Below are 23,490 nucleotides of genomic sequence, written 5' to 3'. Positions count from 1 at the left end.
TCTCCTCTGCCCCACAGCACACAACCATGGGCCACGGCTCTGGCACTGCTCCAGCTGCTGTCTCTCGCAGCCTCTTCAGGCAAAGGGGCTACAGCTGCACCTTCTCCCTATCTGTTTGAACTTACACGCTGACAGTAGTTGTATAAATAACCCAGGGTCCCTGCACAGTCACTGGGCACGCAGTGGGCAGTAAGGTAGTGCTGACCTTGATAGGTAATTATTGCTTGTGCCGGTGAATGGGGAGATTGCCATCAGGGAGCGAACACAACACCCACTCGCGGCCTCAGCTACACTGTGACGCGCACGTCCTCCAGCACCTGCCATGTTTTGTGCACTTCGAGTCTCACCCTCAGTGCTGGGGTGCAGCGCCTGCCAGGAAACCCACCACAGCCTCAGACAGCACATAACCCACCGCACAGGCACCGCTGCCGCGACCATCGGGTCAGGCAGTGTTTATTCCCTCCCCCTCCTATTTGTACAGCAATGAAGCCGTCGGGCTTTCACGAATGCAGACAGGGAAGGGCTGCACGCAGGCTGTAGCTCAGCACCAGGAATGCTTTTGAACGCTGAGCAGAGCATTTAGAAAGATCAGCAAGTCTGTAAATAAATTGCCTGAGCACAGAAGGAAACCGCACAGGCTAATGATTAAAAAGCCAGGTTTCTCACTGCAAACCGGTTATGAAGAGGCAGTTTTGGTGGGGGTGACTGCAGCCAGTTAGGGACAAGAGGCACAGGGCAGCCACCACTGCAATGGGAGCTCAGCGCTGACAGAGCAGCCCTCAGCCCCCCGCAGGCGAGAGGCTGCGTGCCCCACAGCTAGCTGGTGTTCGGAAAGGGAACATGCAGAAAAGCAGCCCATCCTCCTTGCTGCCGCCAGGGCACTCTGGCCCACACAATTCCAGATCAAGCTCACACCAGCTCTTGAGCAATTTAAAGATGACAGAGGCTCTTCAGAAAAAAATAACCCAGCAGGTACTACACCTCCAGGGTACCAGACCTGCTAGCAGTCACGTTTGCAGCACAAATCTCTTCTGTGAGCAGCCATCGAGTTTCTTTAGTTTGCAGCAATCCCACAGGTTCAGGTGCAATGGGTCCTCACTGCTCTGAGAAATCAGAACTGAAGCTGCTCACCACTCTGTATCGAGGTGGATGGAGTTGGAAGGTGAGCAGGACCTTCCTGCTGCCTGTGGTCATCTGAGCCAGCCCAGGACTTCACAGCAGAATAAACGCCATCCCTGTGTGCCAGCTGACTGTACCTATGGGCACTGCAGCAAAAATGAAGCAACACAGCACCCAGCCCGTGCAATAGACAGCCCACAGTGGTGGGAAGGCAGAGCAGAAGAGGATGCATAGGGTAGGGAAGAGGAGGAATGTGCAGGCCATGGCTGCCTAGAAACGTACAGGGCCAAAATCCATCTGATCCCTGCTAAGAGGCAGCTCTTCCTGCACGCTTAAAAACTCACAGGTTCCATAACAGACGATTAAGGCAGATTTTTAGTCTCATGACTGTGCGCCACAGGTACATGCACCACTTCAATGATGGCAGGTCTGTTTTAAGTCACTCGTCCTCCCAGCCATGCATCAAACTACACCCTTCTTTCCGCAGGGTGGCACAATTAATTGCTTGATTACTATCTAAATGGGGACAGTGTAATGACCTGGCTTTAAAAACAGAGCACAGCTTTTTATAGCAGATGAGGCCACATCTCACACTCTTTCCTCCTGCCTGGGCAAAGTGGAGAGAAGTTCTCCTCAGATTGCTGCAGACAGGAAGACATCCTTATGTGCAGCTCAACAACGGATTTTCCTTCAGCTCTGCAGCAGTGTGAAAGAAGTTAAGAAACTGTCTGGACAGTGGCCATGTCTTAATTCCACATTATCAGGGAGGAAGAGACATTTTAGTTTGTGAGGAGACCACAAGAACATGGTTCATTTTTATGTGCACTGGTACTAGATGCACACAAATATGCATCAAGAACTTCCACAGATCTTCAACTGTCATATCCAATGCTCTTGACAGCCAATTTTTATAATGATTTCTCACAAGAATCAAAACCACAGTAGATCAAAGCATAGGACTTCAGAAAGAAGTGGCCTGCTTGCAACCATGTCAGCCTACACATCCTAGTTTCTTCTCTGCTCATGATGTTCATTGCTTATTTATCATTGACACAAGTTTAATCCTCTGCCAAGCAAGTGACAGTGTAAGACCTGGGAATACCCAAAGTGATGAACAGCTGCTTTGTTTTCAAGTAGGTACGCAATAAAATAGAAGATAAAAAAATATAACTGGTAGAGAGTTCACACACAGAAGGGTTTTTAGTGTACAAACTCATCTTTGTAGTTAAAACTATAAAAAGTCCAAGACCCATACTACAGTATTGTTTTGATTAGCAGATACTGGTATTCACTCTTTATGACTTGGCGACGATTATGGACATGTTTTTTTCTGCGCTACAAAAACAGCATCTTAAACATACACCAACTTGATACACAGCTCAGAATCAGATTACGTATCAAGATGAAAATATTTAACCAACTGAACCCCTCTCTCATGCGCTAACCTCCACGGTCTTGTCCCACAAACAAGACTTTAAAAAGAAGCACCCTTCATCCAGGAGCAACTGCAGGTTTTGTGATCTTGAGAGCAGTTGCCGATTGCAACTTGTAAAGATGACATTTTAAAACTGTTCATTAGAATGAATTTGCATCACGCAAGGAGTCACCAAAACAATTTTATTTCCAGTGTTTAAGTGGGTATGCACACAGGCATGATACAGGTTTGGATTCATTAGGTCTTCATGCAGAATTATATTCTCAATAAAAGAAACCAGTTCCATCCAGTATCCACTATCTACACGCCTATGTTACAACATTTATATCAAATCTGGTATCTGAAGAAAAGATACACATGTAATATGTACATTTAAGTTACTTATTTTACAGAAAGATTAAAAATTCAAGTCACATAAAACTCAAAATCTGTATTAAAATTGGAAATATAAAACTCCAATATTTACTGGAATGCCTAAGGAATGGAAGCTCTGTAGCCACCTGTGTTAACATTTGTAAAATGTAATGAAACTTGTTAACAGTAAAATGCATTCATTTGTTTGTAATAAGTTTCTCTAATTTAACAATATGGCACCCTAACAAACCAAATGAATTTATGATGAGGCACTTGTTAGTGACTAAACCAAAAGAACAATTTTTCTGCATACTAATGCCAGGCCAACTCTCAGTCAGAAAACCATGTATACACTACACAGCATGTTGCATCAGATGCTTTGTTCAACATTTGTATGCAGCCATCAAATATACTTTTTCTTAAAATATATATATACTTTAACTTTAGTGTTCTTCTGGCTGTGGTAATGCACTGTGAAGACGTTCCACAGAGCACATTGGTGAAACCAGCCCAAATGAAGGCTGCATAACAACAACAGTACAGGAAAATATATATATATATGTACACACACACATACACACAGTTACTGGGAAGCGTAACAGTAAGTTAATGAATTGCTGTAGTGGACATATCTCCCCATTTCAAAGATACTGGTAGAATCGAGATCTAACCACTTGGGTCCCAGACAGTTTATGAGGATGGGCATCAACTGCTGGGCTAAAGTTGTTTTTATTCATATTCTGATAATTTTCACCATTTACCTGGTCTGGTGGCTGAAATGGTCCCAAAGGTGGTGTTCTATTAATTAAAGTCAAGCTGCTGGAAGAACTGCCTTCATCTGCTTGCATCTCTGCAGACAAAGGCAGATCTACCTTTGATACATCTGCTAAGCTAGTGTTCTCAAGTCTGGGCTTTCCAGTTTCACCCGTATTAAGGTCAGTTGTGCTAGTGCGTAAACGTTCTCGTGCAAGCCAGTCTGAGATCGAGAGGTCCTGCGCTGGACATTTTGGCTTCAACCGATTCACAGCTGAAAGCTCAGATTCTCTCTCCCTACTTTGACTTGGCTCTTGAGCTTTCCAAGCATTCAGGACGCTTATTTCAGCGAAATCCCTCTGTCCTCCAAGCGTATGCCTTCGCCTGATATTTTTTCTCTTCGCAGTCTCTGCAGAGTTAGCTTTTTGATTCCCAACCCCGAACATATCATCTGCAGATGATTTGAGTCGCAGCTTTAACCTATCTGTAATTTTAAGTCTCCAGGTAGGTTCTTGTTTGTCAGCCTCACTTCTGGCTGATGTAGCTAAACTGCTTGTCGATCTTCCTTTTTTCATTATGTCAAACATTTTGGTCACAGTAGGCAAGTCCTTCTCACTCTTCGCATCCCCTGAACCCTCACTGTCTGTTTTGTGCCGTGCAGACTTTCTCCTAGACAGTGTATCACATTCAATAAGTTTGTGTGAGCTAAAAAGTCTGCGACTCTCTAACTTTGGTGTTGAACTTCCCTCAGTACAACTTACTTCGCTTTCTTCAGAGTTCCTCCGACTGGTCTTTACCACTTCTGAAACTCTCCCCTTGGACAGCCTGTCAGAAGCAGCACTGGTGGCAAAGACAGGGAAGTCACTTTCACTGTCTGTCTCCATAGGACGCCCTTCGCTGATCAATTCACTTCTCTCATCATCAGCATCTTCTCCCTTGCTTTCTGTCACCGACTGCACCTCAGGGCTCAGCATACTGGCATCTAAACCAGTTAGATATATAGTAGATGAAGTAGTTGAATAATCTGAGGTGATGGAACTGACATCAGCTGCTAAAAACTCATTGTGTTTAATTTCAGGGCTGGCTACTTTTTTGCATAAGTATCTGTGCTGGGAAGCCTGGGAAGAAGTGCTAAGCATAGTGCCAGAGTCAGACACTGTCTCCTCAACCTGGGAAGAAGATTGTGAAATAGGCATTTTTGGGTTATTCTTCTGAGCTGTCTGCAGACAGCTGAGATTGGGTGATTTTGTACATTTGTCACGGTAAGGCAGTGAAGGTTCCTCTGACAGAATACTTTCTTTCTTTAATGTCTTCTTTTCGTCCTTTACAACATTCACATCTTTTTTACTGCTGTTCTCTTTTTCCTTCAGGACAAACATCCTCTGTTTTCTCCCTATGTCTCTCTCTCTTTCATATTCCCCTTTAGCTATGTCCTCTTTTGTTGTGTCACCACGAGATTGTTCTGCAAGCTCCTTCTTGAAAAACACATTATCCAACTCATCCTCTGAGCTGCTTGGTTGTGGTTTCTCTTTTGTTTTTTTCCGCTTGCGACTAGCTGCTGCAAAAATGGAGGACACAAGCAGTTCCTTGCTATACTGATCCTTTCCAGAACCCCAAGAACCCTGTTAAAAAAAAAAAATTAAAATAGGAGAGGGCATGATAAGAAATCACAAAGAAACATTCATTAGCCTGAGACTTTTTAAAAACATATCCTAAACTTCAGAGCAGAAAGCCTATCTTTATTTCTCAAACCATTTTTCAGTTAATCTTTCACCTTTCAGGCTGAGTTTTTAAACCATATCAATTCAATAGTACCAATACAATGAAAGCTATATAAAACCCTAACTTAGGTGCAAGTATAGGAAATTAACAGAAATAAACATCTTCCTGCTTTTAGAGGAATCTAAAAGAACTGCACAGAAGCAAGAATGGGACAAGCCCAATTATTCCATTTTCTAAAATGAATTTAAAAATATTTTTCAACTACACTGACAACATTACCAGGTAGCCAACTCAAAGCTATGTACCTTTCCTGCTTACTGCCCCACTGCCACCTTTAAAAGAAGCGGGGAGGTTTGGGGCAGGTACCACCCTGACTTTGACTGCTGACTAGTGCGGTTTGCATACTGCAGACTTCAAGAAAAGAACACAGCAATGGTATCTACTGAAAAAGCCACTTGCTCACATTGGAGGCCTTTAACATAGTGGGACTGAAATTTGACATCTGTCTAAGGCTCAACAACAGCTTAGGTGTCAGCTACCTGATCGTAAGTCCATGCTCCGATGTCTAGCCTGCCTCTCTGACTTGAGGGAAGCAGACCAGCAGTGATGGGCTATGCTCAGGAAGTTTTTGAAATCCCAATCATTTGTTACTATGCAGCGTTTCAGAGAGGGAAAGGAAAAGTCAGAGGAAGAGCTATCGTCATGGTAAAAGTTTTAAACAAAAAAGCTGTGGCATCTTACTGAAAGGACCATCTATTGATTCCAGATACCTAGATAAGAGAATAAGCTTAAGGACAAAGGGAAAGCTAATGCACACTGGTCATCACGTAACTACTCAGCTGTTGTCCAACAAGATATTTCTTTGCTCCATAAGCACAGACTCACAGCCCTCATGTGACAGCGAACTGTTGCAAGATGCCTACTACTGTAGCATAAATGCACTGACCACACAAAGCAAAACACTGAACAAATACAGTGCATTTAATATTTTTGCTCAAACAACTTTTTCTTGGTGCAAATTTCATTCCTATTCACTATCTCCTCAGAAATTAAAGAGGTGCTGGCAATGGCGACAACTGCCACTATATGACTTCAGAAGCCAAGGTCAAACAGCCATACAATAATACAGTGGCTATATTGACCACGACAGCCTCAGCAAAGATGCACTAATTTGTTTACGTGAACATGGACAGGGAAGAGTGGGAAGAAACTTCTGCTCAACCAAAAGTAACAAAAATATTCACGGTTATCCAGAACCTCCTGCTGCATGACAGAGAATACCCCATGTTCTTGATGCAGAGCTCAGAGATCAGGACAGAGTAGGCAGAAGACATGCATTAAGTCTTGCTGAGAGCCCCCAGGTAAACAAGCATCTGAGAAGCCTGCACAATGACCACCTACAGTGACTGCCTGGCCTCCTGCACAATGACTGCCTACAGACAGGCAGTGCGGACAAAGAACCTTTCAGACAGCAGGTGACAGCTCTGAATCGCTGTGCCAGCAGACAAATGCCAATCCAAAACTGACTGGCAATGGACCTCTGACTGTTGGGGCTTATTACTATTTTCCAAGTAACCACAGCAATTCTTCTCACTAGTCAAATGGCACTCTTGCATTAGCTACTGTCGTGTCCCCCCCCAACGGACTGGTGAGCTCTGTGCATTTTTTTCCGTGGGTTGGGAACAGGTACAAGTCCTTCTCACCAAGAAAGATACCAAGCAATGCAGCCAGCTGGAGCTCCACTTGGAACATGCCTTGCTGCAAGGAGGGCTGGCTGAGCAGTGAGTAGGTTCCTGGCCCAGGCAACCTGCATGCATCCTGCACTGCTGCTGGCAGGCCCGTGACCATGGCCTGACTGATGCTGTTGCTCTGTGCCTCTCACAGGTGGTGGTCAGTGAGAGGCAACTTGCAAACAGCACACTGTCCTGGCACAGGCAACATGACATGGTGTCCTGGAAGTTGCCTTTTTTGAGGCAGTGGCTGAGCCACCAAGCATCCTCAGAAAGCAGCTGGGCTGGCACCTCAACAATGAACCAAGAGGATGCATTATGTCCTGTTCTCAGCTCAAAGTGGGGCACATCAGTGATACGCCTAGAATGCACACCAGCATAAAGCTGAATCGTGCACTCACAGCTGACTGAGGTCAGCTGCATGCTGCCATATCACCCAGTGCTACAGACATCCAGTGTTAGCAAATATTGAACAACAGCCTAAGAGACTGAAAGATTTGTCCATGGGTCAGATGAGAACTTCGGCATTAAAGTGAGGACGGAACTATTGCCCATGTTGCAGTCTTAATTCTCGTCATCTACTAGGCTGTCCTTCCAAGCACAGCAATACTTCCTAGGGAGATTTTACACAGCAACCTTTAACTTCCTATAAGAGGAGGAGCTATTACCTTCTGAGGAACAAAAGGCTAAATTCTATGTATCCTTTTCTCAGCAAAAGCAAAATAGGGAAACACAAATACTGTCTTGGAGTAAGTAGTATGCCAACAACGACAGGAAACATACTGTATACATTTACCTCTACTAAATGAGATGCAAAAAGGAGGTAAGCGCTCACAATTACAAGAGTTTGGAATGAAGCTGCGTAGCTGACTGCTTTGGCAGATGCAGCTAACTGCAACCAGGTGATACTTTTCCAGTGTAACACTTTAAAATTCTTTGATGAGGAAACAGTATTACCACTTATTCAAAAAATTCTACATAAGCTCTATACTACATCTGCATATAACTGTTTTAATAAAGCAAGCAAATATCTAACAGATTTCAGAAGCTTATAACTATGTCATTTCACAAAATGATTTACCTTAGATTTTGCTGAGTCACTAGTAGCTGAATCTGTGGAAAAATTAAAAAAAAACAATTCTGCTCAGTTCTGTGCAATTTTTCTGTTGTTGCTACAGACAATGCTGGACTTATGGAAAAAGACAAGCACAGAACAAAACGTGAAGCAAATAAAAACCAGAACAGAGTGAATAGTCAGAGCTCACAAAGATGCAAGCTGCACCACAGAAAGCCACCGCCATGAAAGGATGCTGTGAATTGTAGGCAGAACCAGCTCAATGATAGGAATGGCAAAGGAGCCCTGTTCTTCTAAATAAAAAACAGAAATACTAATGTTTATTCAATGTTTTAAAAGTATACAGCTCCTGCAAAACCGCAGCTGAGAGACCTTTTCAGGATCGTACTATGTACTCTCCTGAGATTCAGGATACACAAAGCAAAATTGAATGTCTTAGTACTGTTGGCTGCCCTAGGTACAAATCATGGTTCATGTACTCATATTCTTTTTGTTAGGTTTTAAAGGAATTAAGTCATATTTTGTGTGTAAAACCCCAATTATACATCTCCCTCCACCTCTGACTATGTATAGGTAAAATTTTATTTTTAAATCAGCTAGATTTCAGCAGCTACCAGTTTTGTACTTTCCTATAACAAGCGCTATTATGAAATGAAAAATGGACACCATAGTTTTACTGTCTCGCAAAACCCAAGATTATACAATTATAAAGGGGGTAGGAAGGGGCTAGCACAATGACTAAAAGAAATGAACTTGCATGTGTTCCAGCTTTAGGGACTTTCTCCCTAGGAATAAAGAGCTAAGCCCCCTGCCACACCCCTTTTTGACACATGGCTAATGCTTTATGACTAGAAAGACTGGTAGACCATACCATGCTATTTCTCCTCAGGGTCTGCTTCAGAAATAACAAGAAACAGCAGAAAAACTTTTAAAAAGTAGCATTGATCTGTTTAAAATACTCTTAAAAGAAAATTTACAGTACAGATCAACTTTTTTTTTTTTTCCATTTACAAGAAACGGGGGTTTCTGCAGACAAGGCAGCTACAGTGTGGGCAACAGTCCTCCTTCTTCCTACAGTTCCAGCTGTCCATCAGTGACATCACAGAATCCACTAATGACATCACCGTGTGATAGACTCCTCCCACTTCGCCTGTTACAACATCAGTATAAAGTGACTGTTTCAGTAAGTGCTGAACAACCCTTTGAAAACTGAAACAAAAGCTAGAGACGAAGGGATAACATTTGTGGGATACAACATGCTGGGTTAGTGCAATAGTATAGTGAAGGGAAGGGGGGGAAAAGTCACCAAAAAAGAGCCTGCAATGCTTGTCCTTAGCCACAAAAGAGGATGGCATTTATAAACAGAAGGAAATCAGCTTTAGTATAGACATACTGCAACATACTTATTAAAGTGTCCATCACTTGACAAGAAAACATAACTCAATTTTTTGCATTCCTAACGTTGGGAAGGAGCAATATTAGAACACCACTGAAGATCAGTCTTTCTGCCATCACAACAAACCACTTTACAGCAGTATATCTGCTTCACCTCACGATGATGATTGCATGGGTTACTGTGAATAAATAAAATACTATGTGCAAGCCTCATCTTTTAATGATTATATTCCTGTTAGACAACAAAGTTTTCCAAATTATATCATGCATGATTATCAACAATTCAAGTCTTTAAGAAGTGTTAATGATCTTTTGGAAAAGAGAAAAACAGTTTATTAGTAAAAGAAAATAGGAAGAGAGAGTTACAGTGAGTTAACAGAGTAGGTTATTCTAGCCTATGGACTAACACTGTCCGGGCAAGAGTTACCTGATACGTCTCCAGGAGATACTCCCGTTCTTCCAATGTTGGTGAGTAAATGATCTATGTTTGGCACTGGCTGAGATTCTACAGTGTTTTCCTCCTGAACTGTTGTCTATAGTTAATAAACAAAGATCTCTTCATCATCGTTTCACAAATAGTTCATTACGATTCAACAGCATTTAAAAAACTGCATTATTCACCTGAGGACACGCTTTCCTCACATGTTCTTATTTTCCCATTTTGCTTTATGCTTTTAAAACAAATGCATGGCTTTTTTTTTTTTTTTAATTCATTACTGCAAGGACTGAAGAGCTAAAAAGGTGCTTCTGAAGAGCAAACCATACAGTGATGTCAAGAAATATATAGACATTCTAGAAGCAGCAGAAGCAGATTCTAAACTAAGATAATTGGAACACAAATATTTATGACACAATACTTACAAGAGGTTCTTCAGCATCGTCTTCTGTGAAAAACCAGTCATGCTACAATTTAAAATAAAAAAAGTGAAAACCCCACAGGGAACACAAAACCCAAATGTGGAACAATCAAACATGGACATTACTAAATACAGTATCGTGGAGTTCGAAGGATAAATACCAGACCCAAATTGGCCCAATAAGAGAAAAGCTGGTCGATCTGTGTATGATCTTATTTTTTAAATAATGAAATGCATCCACTTACTTTTTGGATGAGTGTTTCTACAATTTTATATTGGTCTGGCATGTGCGTAACCATGTGTGTCATGTTATCATCAGATGTCCTCACGAGTGTTGGACCAAATACTATTGCCAGGTTTCTTGGTTCCATCTAAGAAATGAAATATTTCCACATCACATGTGTATAATGAGAAAATACAATAATATGGGCTAAGTACATTACTATAACACTATTAACATCTGAGGAACATTTTAAGTAAGAGCAAAGAAAAGGTTTTCAAAAACATATTACTGACTCAGGTAGGATGTTACACTACAATAAAACTCTCCTATACACAGCTGCAATAAATGTATCCAGCACTTCTGCAATTCAGAATTCAACCTTCCTTAACCCATTGCAAGTAAATCGCTCCACAAGCACAGAAAACTCAAGAACTCAGATATATTCTTTACACTTTCAGGGGGATTTTTTTTTTTTCTTGCCATAAAGACTATTTTTTTTGTTTAGAAACACTGATCTTTTAATTTTTTTTTAATTTTTTTTTTAATAAAAAGGCATTGGTAGTTCCCTGGGTTTTTTTCCTGAAAATGTTTACATGACACACAAAAAAATTAAGCTGGTAATTAAATACTGTGTTATGTCTACTGACAAAGAGCTCATTCAATTTACAACTACTTCAGAGGAGGCGGCAGCAACCAAGATCATAGACCTAACACATCTATTCATGAGACAGACTCAGAGTTATCCGATCACGTCACAACATTGAAAGTAAATTAAGTGGATGATTAATGTTACATCTCTGACAAATAATTCCAAGAAAGCAGCAGCAGAATACTTACCTTCTATTTTTGCTTACTTGTCTGAGTTATAGGTTACTGTTGTGACATAGAATAGACCAATAATATATAATAGACCAATTAATATGTAGAAGGGAGGCAAGGTCCTTGTGCTTATCTGAAGGAAGTTGTAAACATAATGACACAAGCCCCTAATGCTCACTTTGACTTTAATTGTGGCCTTTGCCAAGTCATAGTTACAATATCAGCTCACTCATCTATCCTTATATATTCTATATTATTATTTGAACAACATTTATACAGCACAGCAAAACCATAAAATGATAAAGAAACGTTTACTTTAGGCATTGCACTTAAAAATGACATTTACTATCATTTCCTTATAACGTCAGCTATAATTCCACTAAAGGTTATAATTTTTTAAATATTTTTTATACATACACACACATTTCTCTTTCATATTTAACTAGAAGGTATTATTTGCAGAACTGATGTTGGAACCTATCATATTCATTTGAACTGAGTCATTTTCTGATCTTTTAAATGATTTAAGATTGGCCACAGGTTTCTCCATATAGCATCAATCACAAATTTTTTCCCTGTACCCTGCACATTGGTAGCCAAGTAACAAGCCAGCATGTTACCTGACCTGAGGTAAGCATCCATAAGCACACCCATATTGTGCACAGCTTTGCATTCAGCTACCCCTCCCTGAGAGGTAAAAAAAGGGGATACTATTATTTGCATTTACTGTAGGATTATAGCATGCACAGAAGCACTTAATGCAAACTAACTCTTCCCCACCCCATGGAAATGACAAAGTGCTATTCTTAGTGGTGGATTAAGACCCTGTAGTGGTGAACTACCACCCTTTACATCATGAATTTTCTTTCTTAAAACCAGTCAAACCAGCATCTATGGGGTCAAACATTCAAGTAATTACACCAAGTCCTAGACTTAAAAATTACTCAAGTGTCCAGGAAGCCAGGCTTCACAAAGCCGGTGCGACAGCCTCTGTCAACAGGTTCATTCAGGCCACATTCACCTGTGCCCTGCCCAGGCACACTCTTACTGGTGTCTAGATGGAATTACATGAAATTCACAGACTTGGGATAAATTTAGGATATAAGCAGTTATTCCCACAAGAATTAATACCAGTTTGAATAAACTGAATTCACACTAAACAGGTGCATATTTTGCAGGAATCCTTAGTCTAATCCAAAAATCTTCTCAACATAGCGAAGGCCTTAATTTTATCTACAGTAGTAAATTATCAACTTAATAGAAATAATCCTGCACAAAACCTGTACTTAATGAATGAAACAAACCAAAATACATTATACTTTTGTTTCTGATACCTTGTTCTTTTCTGAGTTCTCTGCTACTGTCTTCAGGTGTGCAGAAAGAAACTTAAGAGTCTCATAATGATGTTCAGGTAAATCATGAATCTGAAACAAACAATCACTATTCAGAACATTAAACATTTAATGATAATTTTGTAGTGCACCTACAACACACCTGATTTCAGCTTACCAGTCTCTTCAGTGTTTTCAGACGTTCAACGGGATCTTCTTTTCTATTGGCATCTATGAAATCTGCATATTTGTCTGTTAAAAAAGCGCAGAAATTAATCATATATGTTTTTATATATATGTATGTATACATACTATTTATATACACCCTTACCCCCCCCAGCCCCACCCTCCCTCCCATTAATACAGATAACTTTTTTGAGTGTGTGTGTGTATATATATATATAACACCAACCTTTTGAAGTCATAAATTAGCCCATTATATTGTATATAATATAGTAAAATGGCAGTGGGGAAAAAAAAGAAACAGCTTTCATAGAATACTGCAACAGTAAAACTGCAAATTTTTACTCAGTTTTTTTTCAAATTCATAATTCCTTCACCATCAGAGAAATTCTGTTTACAGCTCTCGTTCTTAATCTCTATGATTACCACGACTCCCTGCTCTTTAAGGAAGAAAGAGGGCATTTATTACAGAGTTAGGATGATTCCACTGGATTTTCTCTCAAATCATCTGAAAGATGTAGGACAACTCTTCAACAGTAATTCCAAAAGACAAAATCATAACCTAAACAACTTACCATTGGTAAAAAGGGGTTCTGGGAGCTTTCTGAAGAAGGATTTCAGCAAACTGCTTATCACATTCAAGTCTCGCCACTTCTACACATTTAGAAGAAAAGAACAGACATGCTTTATATTTCTATAATCACAACACAACCAGAAGTTTTTGGGAGTTCAATCTGGAAATAGCGTGATCGAAGACTTACATCATCATGAACATCAATGTCAGTCATGCCTTTGTTGAGCTCTTCTTGCATACTTGAAATGGCAGCATTATTTCCAGGAACTCTGTAGATACCTGTGTACTCAAGACCTCTTTCTTCAACCAGTTTGCAGCATATATCAACAATCAGTGGAATATACTGAAGAAAAAGAAAGAAGTTATATATACATTTTAAAGTAATTGACACAAAAAGTATTTTAAAATCACAATGGAAAAAAAAATTGTCCTTCCATACCTTGTTGGTATGAGCTGGGGGGCAGTCATCTAGTCTAACACCGAATGTTCCTACAGCAGATGGCTTCTTTTCAAATGTCTTCCTCATAATGCTTGGAATGCCTTTTCTCCACGTCCCCTTGTCTTTTGGTGGGCTTGTCTCATCTTTTTGTTCTTAGATTAACGCAAACAAGGAAATAAAGAAGAAAAATAAGATCATTTAAGTCACAAACACTACTGTGAATACAGGTAACAGATTTGCAAAGATCAAGTGACACTTACTGCGTTTTTACCTCTTTTACTGGCCCAGCTTCTTGCAATAACTCACTAAACATTAGTCTGTCTTAAACATACCTTTTTTTACTCTTACGTGACTCAAAAGATACTTTTGAACATACTCAAACCCCAGATTTAGAAAAGCAAATAGCTGAATTGTACTGTTAAATTACATGATTCTAAGACTAAAAGGTACATAAATCACATTTTAAAAAATTAAAATCTACATTAGTAAAGCATGATGAAGTCTCTACTGAACACAGTGCTGCACAAAATACCTACAAAACTATACGGCCATGCTCACACTTGTGCAGACCTACTCACTCTTTCAAAAATTACCAGATTTTAGTCACTCCTAAATCATTCCAAACAGGACTCAAACACTTAGAGGTATTATCTGTCCAAAAACCAGATAAAAAGTTCAGTTGCTCTGTTTACCTCTCCTGTACAATTCATGTAGCAAATTACAACTCCCATTTATTCTGTACTGCAAGTCGCCTAATACAATAGTACTTCCTTCTTCAAGTATTTCTGGAAATACTCTTTCAGCAGATTTGACATTCACTTAACATTTGCAATTCAGTTACATAATCTATAGCATAGCAGGAGCAAAGTTTGTTGGTAATGTAAAACAGAATTCACTCACAGCTTAAATTCAAGACTGAATTGTTCAGAAGTGATTGCTCAGCCAGTTGCCTGAATTTGTATGCAACATCCTTACAAGCACAGTCTGATCAGAAATACCATACATTTACAATTCTGAAAAAAAAGTAGCTTGTGACATTATTTGATGGAGTTCAGTTACTGATTTAAGTTTGCAGTGCCAGCTCATTGGACTTTTTTAGAACTCAGCAGGCATTAATTTTGTTCTGGAAAATATAATACAGTGTCATTCCTGTATTTTAAAGATTAAGACAAAAAAAAAGTTCTCTACTTCTAAAACACTTCAGTGGAAAACTTTGGTTTCTTAACAGCTTATTTAAAATACGAATTTACCTTGTTATTTCCAAGTCACCTGGAGACAAAAGTATGAATTACACACAAAATTATTTCCGAAGCTTGGCAAAATTTTGGTCACAAGAAGCATAACACCTGTATTTTACTACTGTTTACACTACATGGAGCTGTAGGGAGAAAAACTAAAACCCTCTTGAGAGAGGACTGGAATAAAAAGCTTCAGGGATCTCAGAAGATCTGAAGTATACCGAGGATAACATCTAAATGAAGTAGTTACAAGAAATGAGTGATTATAGCTGCAGCTTAAAAAAACCTGGTTAATAGCTGGTTTGCATCTGTACATTCATGAGTTCGAAAAACCTGAGAAAGGCACCTTAATGGCCTCACACTGGGGCTGTAAGTAACTAAAGAAACACACAAAACATAACAGACCTTTAGTGAGAAGCTTCCTTTCAGACTCATCCTTAGGAGAATGTGGACTCTGGGTCCTCTGTTCTGCTTTAGTTCCAAGCAAAGTCTGCCTGATACTTAGACTCTGGCGAGGTGTTTTGGGAGATGGCTCTGTTTTGCTGCTTGAAGAACTGAAACAAGATATATTACTTCAGTAAAAAGCAGCTAGATAAGAAGTCTACAAAAACTACTGGCAGTATATAATTCACCTACCTCATCATTGTACTGTATTCTTTAATCCTTCGACTAATTAGATCTCTACTAGTGACACCAGTATCCTATAAAATGAATTGAAATCTATTTTACAATCTTATAAAATACAACAAATATTTTTTACTTTAAGAATACGATTAACTCTTCCCATCAACAGACTGCATATGAAAAACTAGCATTTCAGTACAGTTAAAAATCTAACAGGCAGTCCTTGGGAACAATAAGGCCACAACATTTAAAAACCATGAGGAAAACTACAGCGCGTAAGTACAAATTTTTTTCAAAGCAATACAATCTGATTAAATCCTGTTAAATTGAAAGGAAGTTTAAATACAAAACACGCAAGTCAACACACCCTACTACACTGAAAAATCCAATCCTATGTGCACACAGTACTTATATAACTAATTACTACTACACATACAGCTGAAACAGCCATGAATTCAAATGTACTTTTATCCATCTGTCTAATAATGTTTATTAATCCATTCCCCTTTGGATAATTATTTCAAATCTGAGCAGATGTGCATGACCACAGACATGAAAAATATTCCTCTGTTGCACTGAGGACAATACTGGGACAGATGTTGATATGTTATGTACAATAGTATATGTTTGCCTTCTGTAATTAGCATTAACATTTCATTCATGGAAAGATCAACATTTAATCATAGAAACAGGCATCCTTCAAAGTTTCACTTTTTAACTACTGAGAAACTCATCACACTGTACCACTCCACACACCACTTTGCAATGCAAGTCTGAAGACAGAACACGCTAGTTCTAATACTGCAATTACCTTTTAAAAAAGAATAGGGATTTTTGACAGATCAGTTTAATACAAAGCATATCTTTCATCGAATCAAAATGACATTAATTCATCTATTTCAAAAGTCTGCTCTCTCATTAGTATGAGTATGTTAGGCTTTTTTAAACTCAATTTATTTACTCTGTTACCTTGCCTTTCACCTCGTTTTCTTGTATGTTCCTATACACTTTTCGATCTATTGTTTAATGGCAAATGACTTCTTTTGTTGAAGCATTAATTACAAGAAAATACAATAAATTTTTTAATTAAAAGACCAGAACTACGGCTTCTGCATTATAGATTATACGATTACCTCATCATTTAAGTTGCTGTTGTCTTGTATTGCTTTAATCCATGCCAACATATTATCTCTGTCCTCAGCTTGAAACAAATACTCGCAGTCTGATGTGGTGAGTCTAAATACGTTTTTCCTCTTGGTTTCACAGTATGAGATGTCTATCAAACAAGCATTGATGCTTATAGGTTGTTCTTCTTCAGACAGGGTCACTTGTTCCTTTTTATCCTTGTACAAATAAAGTGAGTGACCTCGAAGAACGACATACAGTTGCTTCCATGGCCGAATGCTCCCACCAACTCGCTGAAAAACATCAACTGATATGTTAGTTTGCTTATTTGTTACAATGAATATTTCTGAATTAGAAAAACTACCTCCAGAAGTTTTAAAAAGAAAGATGAAACACCATACCATTCTTAAGAATGATCTGTAGAAAGACTACATTAAAGTACACTAATTGCTCTCCATTAGAGGAGTGAATTGCTCAATAGCCTGCCTTCCCTGATCCCTTATTAAGTGTGTGTTCACATATGACAGTAGCAAGAAACAGAATGTGACTAGAATTTCAGAGACAGTAATACAAATACAGTAAAAAATACTTAGTGGACTCTTGCCCACGCCTTTTAAACTTCATTCAAGTCAGACTCACGTTTATACACCACTGCAATTCCAGACTCTCCATTTTCCTTACGTGTTAGTCTATACTTGTGCAGAAGGTTAATCTGAACAAGTCCACGACATTGATGAAAACTACAGCATTTTTCAAACTACAATTATCAAGGGACTGATTCTTACTACTTAAGTAGTCATTAGAAATGAGTTGACTTCACAGATGCTTTGAAATGTAAAACCAGACTCATAGAATTGTTTAGGTTGGAAAAGACCTTTAAGATCATCGAGTCCAACTGTAAACCTAACCCTGCTAAGTCCACCACTAAACCATGTCCCTAAGCGCCTCATCCACACATCTTTTAAATACCTCCGGGGATGGTGACTCAACCACCTCCCTGGGCAGCCTGTTCCAATGCTTGATAACCCTTTCTGTGAAGAAATTTTTCACAGTATCCAATCTAAACCTCCTCTGGAACAACCTGAGGCCATTTCCTCTCATCCTATCAGTTCAGAAGTTCAGAAGACAGTTCAGAAAGCAGTCTGTAAAAGCTGAGGAATTCAATAAAGTCAATGGTCTAACAGGTCTAAAATTTTGTCAGTCTTATTGATGCTCATACCCCAAAAATTTTAATTAAAAAAGCAAAACAGGAAGGCTTGAAGTTTCTTATCTTAGGTTTCCACCAGCTTAATATTTGTGCTAGGTTAAAAACCAAAACATGTCAGGTACCTTTCCCTTGTCTGTAACAAGCTGACGAAAATGGAGCCATCCTTCCTTGGAGGCATCACCAAAGACCTCTGAAGAAGAATCTTTTTGGGAACCAGAGTCTTCTGAAGATTTCTGGCTGTCTGGGACCTAAAGAAAATATCACAGGAAGAACCCCACAGTGTACTTCTAAATACATTTCTCTACAATCCCTACATTCTCCCTTTAAAAGCTGACACCTCATTTAGCAAAAAGCCCTTAAGAACATCCCCCTGGGAAAATATAATTTCTAAAGTTTCCACACAACAATAGTGACCTTACACATCCCAAGAATACTTTGAGAAACTGCAGGAGTCTTAGACTCTCATTAGTAAGTTTTTACAAAAGAACGCCATAGATGTGCTTTGTTTACAGAAGCTGAGGAAAATGAAAAACCAAAGACCATGTGGTGAGCCTAGAAAAAGAGAGACCATGTTTACTTATGCAATGCATACAGCACCAATTGGGGAAAAACATTAGAATAAATTTAAACATCAATCAAATTTAAGAACAATTTGATGAGCTGCAATTCCAGTAAACTTCATGTCTGTGTTTAACACATCACTTTGTATAATTGAGTTGTATAATTTATACAACTTGTCACAGTAGTATGTGTAATTCTTAGGAGTTGTTATATACATATATACCTACCTTAATCCCCTTTAAACTAGATACATGCTTAATGGATCTGTTGGGAGAAAAACAAATGTTAAAATGAGATTTTATACACTTGAGAAACAGATCTCCAAATTAACTGATATTTTTCATGAACTTACGATTTTCCCTCTTCTCTGTAGTCATCCAGTCCTTCATCATAGGACTTTGATCTTTCAGTTTTTGCAGCAGGCTGGCTATCCAGGACACTAGGCCGGATGGATTCTACGGACAAATAGAAATTTTCGAGTATGTAAGAACCTGAAACACATTTTTGCCACTTATTTCAAGCAATAAAGAGTTTACAATTTTCACTCCTGTTCTCCAGAATGTAAAAGGAGAAAGCTGCATGAGAAAAAAAATGAAATCAACACTCACCATGATCATGTGAAAGCTGTCGCCGAATTAAAGGGATTGGAGATGTGGGACTGGGAGGAACAGTTGTTACGGCTGGTGCTTGAGAAGCAGATGCAGAAATAACAGCAGAAGCAGGAATGTGTGCAATATCATGGTCAATACTAGGACTAGTCGGTTCATCTACAAAGGTAATATGTCATATATTAACATATTAAATGCATTAAAATCAATGCTCAAACTAAATAGCTGTCTGAACTTCTCATTATTGAGATAACACATTAATTATCTTAAACATGAAGCCTTTCAAACAAACATAAGGGTCCAATTAATTCACACTGTCAAATGTACTTTTTTTTGTTTTTAGGAAAGTGAAGTCTGTTTCATTTCCTAAGAATGTTAATTGTACATTAGAGATAAGGGAAAAGAACATCATACCCGATTGTAGATTTTGCTGTGAGTGAATGAAACAGGAATTATTTGCTAAATTTTCGTAATATTATTTTCAAGTAGACTATTTTTGTTTATGTACAAGTGAAAAACCACACTTATTACACATCTGTAAGTCTAAACTAAGAGAGAGATAAGTATGATTTCCTACAATAAAATATGGGCATTCAGACTACCAAAAACCACTTGGTTTAAACCAGTGTTCAAATAATAAAGCCAAGTTACAAGCAAACAAAAAAGCATTTTAAACAGATTTCCAGCATCCAAAGAACCAAACCCCCCATCCTCCATACATTCAAATAAAGAAGCAAATAGTCATAATTTTAAAAGATGGCACTACTACATACCAATTAGTTCCTCCACTAATTGTTCATACAAACGATCGCATGCCATACATGCCCAGCACCTCACAGTCTCAATAGACACAAGGGTCATCATGAAATATTCCAAAATGCTTTAAGTATTTCTAGTTTTTAACATGTTTCTTACAAGATGGAAGAAGCCGAAAAATGCATTTTCAATCATTCTGAGAAAGGAGCCATAACATCTTCTAGAACATATTACTAGGACTAGAAAAATAATTCTACTTCATGCTCTGGTAGAAGAGGGGATGGGGGCGGGGGGGGGGGGCGGGGATGGAGAGAAAAAAAATCAAGTCACAAGCAGAGGCTGAACTGTACTGCCATAATGAATATGAATGTATTCTAGGTGCTGAGAATTGTAATATGCAGAGCTACTGAAAAGCCTATTGAAATCAACGAACACTCAGAGACAGAGGTTTATTCTTTGCTTTGTGCGAACACAACTGCGTGTGCTGCATTCTGTTTTTCCAACAGCCACTAACAATTCTGTTAAGGCAGCACTTGTACCATCAAAATTTGGCAATGTAAATTTAAAACAAGGCAATAAACAATTAAAGTACAGGAAGGTTTAGCAATGACAGCTCTGTAAATTGTCCGGAGTGGAAAATATAGTAATTTTTTAAGCAATATGTTAAAAAAAGCATACCCCCAAAAAAACTAGCTGCAAACTAGAAACATTAATAAAAAGAGAAAGCAAAAGAATTCAGAGCAAACCTGTGACACTACAATTTAAAAAAGTCTAAATTTTACTTGCATCCACAGTGATAAATTAGAAGCATTTACAGACCTCTTCTCTACAGCAACTAGGAGATAGCAAGAACCTCAGTTACACTTCCATTTCAAAACTACAACATCTCACTGTCCTATTGCCTTTTTTCATTTGCTCAGCTTCCCTGCAGCAAACCCAGAGAGGAGAACACTAACGTTGACTAAAGAATATAACCACTCACTAAACAATTAATTTGTTTATAGCATGCAAACTGGAAGTGCTTAGCTTTAAGTTACTTATGTTACAGACTTATCTCAAAACATCACAGTCTCTACTCCCAAAAGTTAGAAAAATGCTAGTGCTTGAAATAAATCTGTGCAAGCTGTTAATCAGAAGTGTTAGGCACCACTACACAATTTCCCACAACACTTAAATCCAAGAATTCAGCTGAGGAAAAACAGTTTCTAAGTCCTTGAAAGCAACAGTCATGACTCAAATTATTATTAGTTCACAGTGGCTCTAATCCCCAGATGATTCAAAATTGAAGTGGTTTTAGAAATAGGCAAGCTTTAAAGAAATTGCAAATGACATTGGTACAGGAGGGAAATAACTCCGTTCAATCCCTGAAGAGGTTGAAGGCCAGCTAATGGCAAGCTTTTATATAACGTAAAGTGATTATAGAGCAAACCACGATGTATACCATATGAGTTAGTGCCTGCTAATTTAATGCACTGGCAAACTCTACCGCTGCTGTCCAATAAAAAACAAAACCCAAACAACTATATATCCCTTGTATTTTTACTTTCCTCTTTAGCGCTTGCACTGTTTGTCTCCCTTTTGAGTTTCCTTGATTAATTGGTGTATTTGTACCCCAAAACTCCTCTCACAGCATGCAAAAGGATGTGTTCAAGCTAACCAATCAATGAAAATGACTGTATCCAAAACGCGGTGAAGCGTACAGAACAAACAAGCCAGAGGAAAAACCACACAAAATAATTGTTGTTCAGTTTGTCATCTCACAGATTACCGGTCTCCCTTTAGCTATTTGTAACAAAAAGATCAGAGACTCCAGGACTACTTAAAGTTTTACTTTTCATTTGAGAAAAGGATACAAATACAATTTGTTCTGCACTACTGTCTATGAAGCAACCCAAGAGACCGGCCATCGGAAAATGAGCCAGCATGGTGACAGAGCATCTCTAGCAAAGGCGAAAATGCTGCTTGTCACCTCTGTTTGAACATGAGCATGCAACTGGTCAACAGTTGCAAGTAGTGATTTTCAGGAAGAGCCTTTCAATGCAAAAACAATTGTAATGGGCAAAACACTGAAAACTTGTTATGAACAGGCAACACAGCTCCAACTACAGTTAACTTGCATTAACTGATTTGCTAGCTAAGGCAAAGAGAAATTTGTGTATCAAAGTACATTTGTATTGCAGTGCAGCTGGAGATCAGGGACATACAAAGAGAGGGAGCATCTGTGCACAATGTAAATGATCCAGAAAAACATTAACTTTCTGGCTCTGCAAAGACGCAAATTTATAATGAATGGGCTCAGAGGCAGAACGAGAGATTTCAAAACTGAGGATTACATGGGTGAGAAAGCATGACAAAGGGAACATACTATTCCCACTCTGTGGATGGGGAACTAAGGAACAAGTATTAACCAATTTTCCAAAGATTCAAAGGAAGGAACACCAAAAAAATAAAATCACTAGGAAAAAAGCACAGATCTGTACCATACCCTACTATGCTGCTACAATACAATTTTATCATGATTAATATAATATTTAATTTCTTTGTTTATACTTGAATTTCCTGGAACTGTCCTTCAGGATTACACATGAAGGTTTGAAAGTAACAGCCTGGACACTTAAACAAAAAAGGGGACACATTGAGAACCTTAAGTATAATTTAAATGAATCACGGAATTAAGTATAATTTAAATGAATCACGGAATTATTCAGGTGGGAGCGAACCTCAGGCAGTCTAACGCAATCTCCTCCTCTGAGCAGGGTTAGCGCTAAATTCAGACCATGTTGCTCAGGGCTTTTGTCCAACAAGTGCCAAACAGAGGGGAATGATCTCTTCCCTCAATATCCTGGCTGTGCTCTTATTGATGCAGACCAGTATGGTGTTAGTCTTCATCACCATCAAGGTGCCAGTACCACTCCAGGAGATTAGCCTATTCCAGGATCAGGACTTCGCATTTGTCCTTGAATTTCAAGAGGTTCCTATCAGACCATTCCTCTAGGCTAAGTCCTTCTGAATACACCTTCATGTATATTGACTACACCCCCTAGTTTGGTGTTGTCTGCAAACTTGATAAGCATATTCCATATCCTCTCTAGGTCACCAATAAAGATATTAAACAAGGTGGACCCTGAAGAATGCCACTTCTAACCAGCCTCCAGGTAGAATATGAACCCTTAGTCACTACCCTTTATACCTGACAATCCAGTTTTCCTACATATCCAGCAGTACATCCATCCAGACTATGGCACAAGGACGGTGTCGCAGAAAAGATCAAAAGCCTTGCTAAAGTCAAGGTTGGTGACCCCCTTGTGTTCTCCTCTCGTTCACAGATTTAGTCATGACATTATAAAAGGCAATCACATTGG

General features: G+C 39.0%; 1 protein-coding gene across 2 annotated transcripts in view; it reads right to left on the bottom strand.

The window, feature by feature from the left end:
• Nucleotides 1–2,735: 2,735 nt before the first annotated feature.
• The window catches only part of ARHGAP21 (Rho GTPase activating protein 21), a 75,718-nt gene continuing 54,963 nt past the window's right edge, over nucleotides 2,736–23,490 (bottom strand). For both annotated transcript variants that reach the window (XM_059818452.1, XM_059818451.1), the window contains 17 exons: nucleotides 19,373–19,531; nucleotides 19,117–19,219; nucleotides 18,992–19,028; nucleotides 18,326–18,451; nucleotides 17,005–17,289; nucleotides 15,884–15,948; nucleotides 15,653–15,789; nucleotides 14,010–14,152; nucleotides 13,758–13,913; nucleotides 13,572–13,650; nucleotides 12,992–13,065; nucleotides 12,817–12,906; nucleotides 10,686–10,811; nucleotides 10,445–10,486; nucleotides 10,011–10,116; nucleotides 8,195–8,226; nucleotides 2,736–5,283 (listed from right to left, as the gene is read on the bottom strand). In XM_059818452.1, coding sequence (XP_059674435.1) covers nucleotides 3,550–5,283; nucleotides 8,195–8,226; nucleotides 10,011–10,116; nucleotides 10,445–10,486; nucleotides 10,686–10,811; nucleotides 12,817–12,906; nucleotides 12,992–13,065; nucleotides 13,572–13,650; nucleotides 13,758–13,913; nucleotides 14,010–14,152; nucleotides 15,653–15,789; nucleotides 15,884–15,948; nucleotides 17,005–17,289; nucleotides 18,326–18,451; nucleotides 18,992–19,028; nucleotides 19,117–19,219; nucleotides 19,373–19,531 — 3,494 coding nt within the window. In that variant the 3' untranslated portion in view covers nucleotides 2,736–3,549. The remainder of the gene's footprint in view (nucleotides 5,284–8,194; nucleotides 8,227–10,010; nucleotides 10,117–10,444; nucleotides 10,487–10,685; nucleotides 10,812–12,816; nucleotides 12,907–12,991; nucleotides 13,066–13,571; nucleotides 13,651–13,757; nucleotides 13,914–14,009; nucleotides 14,153–15,652; nucleotides 15,790–15,883; nucleotides 15,949–17,004; nucleotides 17,290–18,325; nucleotides 18,452–18,991; nucleotides 19,029–19,116; nucleotides 19,220–19,372; nucleotides 19,532–23,490) is intronic.

This window comes from Gavia stellata, chromosome 6 (genome assembly GCF_030936135.1).
Source record: "Gavia stellata isolate bGavSte3 chromosome 6, bGavSte3.hap2, whole genome shotgun sequence".
Taxonomy (NCBI): domain Eukaryota; kingdom Metazoa; phylum Chordata; class Aves; order Gaviiformes; family Gaviidae; genus Gavia; species Gavia stellata.
Note: the sequence above shows the minus strand (reverse complement) of the source record. Positions and strands in the feature narration are given on the sequence as shown.